Source organism: Boleophthalmus pectinirostris, unplaced genomic scaffold (assembly GCF_026225935.1).
Source record: "Boleophthalmus pectinirostris isolate CB_2022bp ecotype Guang Dong unplaced genomic scaffold, ASM2622593v1 HiC_scaffold_6, whole genome shotgun sequence".
NCBI lineage: Eukaryota > Metazoa > Chordata > Actinopteri > Gobiiformes > Gobiidae > Boleophthalmus > Boleophthalmus pectinirostris.
The window spans coordinates 12064492-12068074 of NW_026571447.1; the positions used below are offsets into that span (position 1 = coordinate 12064492).

General features: G+C 45.2%; 1 protein-coding gene across 1 annotated transcript; it reads left to right on the forward strand.

The window, feature by feature from the left end:
- Positions 1-1522: 1522 nt before the first annotated feature.
- Positions 1523-3370, forward strand: LOC110174261 (uncharacterized protein C1orf232). The gene is made up of 4 exons (XM_020940330.2): positions 1523-1603; positions 2510-2593; positions 2719-2825; positions 3010-3370. Exons 1-4 carry the CDS (start codon positions 1523-1525, stop codon positions 3368-3370), a joined length of 633 nt encoding a protein of 210 aa, XP_020795989.2.
- Positions 3371-3583: the final 213 nt, after the last annotated feature.

Sequence of the window (3583 nt, forward strand, 5' to 3'; positions counted from 1 at the left end):
CTAAATTCAAACTGAATTAAACTGTTAAACTGAGGTGAAAGGAACCTGATTTTATTTGGAGATGATAGGTGACCTCCTTAGTTTCAGTGAAAAAAAAACAAACAACTAATTGCAACTGAGCGTATCAGAACCAGACTGATAACAATCTGTAAAAAAAAATATAAAGAGATATTATTGTGGATTTGCTAGATTATTTTAATGACACAGGATTGACTGTAAACTGTTTCTATTAACAACAAAACACCCCACAAGCATTGACTATTTAAAAGCACCAGTGGCCCACAACCTGCCTGGTGATCCATACAGTAATCTCCAGTAAACACATTGTTTGCATGTTGCCACTGGTAAATACCTGGGTGTGTCTTTGCCAGAGAAATGTGAGCTCCTCCAACCAAACCCTCAGCTGCTCAAAATACCTGCGTGCATGTGTCTGTGTGTGGAGACATGTCACCCGTACAGTCCATTCATAATTCACATCCTGCTTGGAGATGGTTGATCTTATAGTGGCTACTCTGCGTATGGTAATCAAATCTGGAAACACAAGAGCTATAGGTCAGATTGGGTTTCTGTAGTGTATAATTAAAGTTATCATCAATGCATATGCAAAATACCTTTGTAACAATGGACCACAAATCAGAATTGGAGCCGGATTCAAAGATGGAGCACTTTAAAAGTATAAAATAAGGCTTTTAGGAAGTTTGACATTTTCAACCAATTGGATCACAGCATGAAATTCCACTTTGTAGGCAGTAATTTGTTCTGTTTTTGTTCGCTGGTGAAACTTGATCAGTCATCAAAGCTTTATACATCCCTCTTTATCTCCACCACACTTACCAGTTGTCTCAGGTTACCGTGGTGACCAGTCTCAAAAGGCCCCAGTTGGGCTGCTGTTTGACTGACAGGATGGATCAGCCATTGAGAGCAGAGGACAGGCCTGGGGGTGGACAGGTAGCGATGATAAGGCAGTGTATGATCAGCTGATAGGACAGAGGTTACACTGAATATATTATATGTGCTATTTGCATTATGAGAAATGGAGGCTATGGTTCAGAATTAATACTTCATTTAAGTTTCCCATTTAGTGTAAAGCCTGCGCCTGCTGAACATGGTTTGTGTGTTTGCCCAGAGGTTACAGGAGGCAGTCTAGCGTCTCCATGTGACAATAGACCTTGCTGTGGAAAAGAAAGAGCCCCTCTGAAATATGCATGAGTAAAAGTACACCTGTTTCCAGGTAACCAAGGCAGGGATTGTGGAGCGTGACGCTGGCTGTTTGGAGCGGGGCAGGTGCAGCCTCCCAGCCTCACCTGGTCACACAGTGTGGAGTGAGCAGGGGACAGTTAGCTTACAAAGAGCACTGGGAAATAGCATGTGTCTGGTGCAATTCTCTTTACTAAGATCTCTTTAGCAGCAAAGGAGAAGCATATGGGACCAAACCAGGACAGGCCTGAGATACGCTGAAGTGTGACTGCGTCAGGAGGTTTACACAGGTTTTTCAGAAGACTGACAGGGCATCTGTGCTAATATGAACCCTTTGTGGAAGTCCTACAAGAGCAAAGTGCTCAAGACCATTAACCCCGAGTATGAGGAGGAAACTGCGGAGGAGGTAAGGATTTGTGCATCATTTCTGCGTATTATAAAATACACTAAGTGTTTAGGTTTAGTGTTCAGATCATGTCTTATTCATTCTGAGGACAGAGGAGCTCAGTGATCATGTGGTTTCACTATCTGTGAAGGCAGTGATCTATCACAGCTGTCAGCCCATCACACTGGAGCCTGCAGGTTCATGTTATAGGGCTTTTTTAGTTTTCATTTGTCAGAATAACCGTTTGAGTCAATGTGTAATTTTTAGTGGGTAAACAGTTAGTAAACTCTTCTGCATCTCTTTGAAATTTAAAGCACAAGTTTGTCCGGGACAGACCTTTTACCAAAGTGTTGAGGTGCTTATGTGTCCTTTGACCCATCACAGACTCACACTGTTATAGACACAGTTTTGAATGAAATGCCTGGTATATCTGTATGAAATGCCTGGTGTATTCATTGTTTTGCATTGTGTGATTGACACCCGTACAGACAGTGTTTCATGACCCAGATCTCCAGGCCTGATACCTGATCCTGTGGATTAGCTGGCATTCCTCTGAGTGACTGACAGGGAAGTGCACCTGCCTATAGGCTCCAGTGCAGCACAGGGCAGGCTCTGAGGGAATACTAGAGAGAGTACTGATACTTTCCATGCATGTGTAGAATACTAAGTGTACAAGTATTATGGTGAGGATGAGGATTATGGAAGAACATATAACAGTGTGTGGAGAACAAGAGCTATCCATGGCCATCCTTGTGTATGTGCACTACATAAACTGTATGAATATGACCTCATCTGACTGGTGCAGAAACCCTCCTAAAGTGTCCATATTTATGATGTGATGTGGTCATGTTAGAAATGACCATTTTTAGACAAAGTCATGCCTAGAAAAAACACTAGATGGTGCTCTGTGTTTGTGTGGCGGAGCAGGTTTCAGAAGTGGAAATGGAGAATGATCTGAATCCAGTTCAAGAGGACGAGGGCCCCAATGCTGTCTCCCAGTTAGCCAAAAAGGTATGTCAGCAAGGAGCTACTGCTCTGTTCACACATTCAGCTGCTACTGCGGTGTCTATGATCTAACACACTGAAGGCAGTATACTATGTGATGTCCCTGACCTCTGACCTCTGTGTGAGTGTAGATGCAGGGAGCTGGGGCTAAGAGCTGGAACAAACTGTCCACTTTATTCAACAAAGAGGATGAGCACCAGCTCCTGGAGGAGACGGAGAGTCCACCTGTCCCTGACCAGTAAGTCACATCAGTGCACCACTGCATGCTTTTCAGTGCAGTCACCTCAATGTCAAGAGTGACCACAGTCTCATGATGTCAAATATACTGGAGCTTTATTGGACAGTTTAAAGTCAATGCACACATGCACATGTCCTGCTGAAACAGTTCATGCTCAGTAGCTGTGATTTCTTCTCATTCACAGTCCATTGGCAGTAAAGCCTGAGGAGCCCTCTCGACCCTCACGCCGCACAGGATTCTGGGACAGTTTTGCCACCAACTGGGCTGCCAAGAAGCAGGCGGACGCAGCGGCTGCAGCAGCCAATGAGGCGGCCGCATCAGCGCAGGAGGGGGAGGGGGTGATGGAGTCCGGGGGGCAAGAGGCCCAGGACGGCCACATCTCAGAAAACCAGGGCGATGAGGGCGGAGCTAAGACCAACAGCTTCTCCAAATATGTGTCTCTGGGGGGAGGGGCTGGGGGCAGTGAAGATGCCTCCTTTAAGTGGAACTTTGTCACCAGTAAACTGGCTGAGCTCAAGACCAAGACCGTGACCAAAACCAACTAGAACCGTCTGAAGATCAGGGCTGAACCCTGTGATGTGCACATGAGAGTGTGCCCAGTGCTGCTGAGTGGACATGGGACCCACTGCTTTCAACACATTCATGTATTTCCTTTAAAAGTGAAAATGCCCCATGCCTTATTACAGTGAGACCAGTTAACAGTGATAGTGATAAAGACATACCAAAGAGCTGCATGAGGGCATGACTTACCTGTCTGC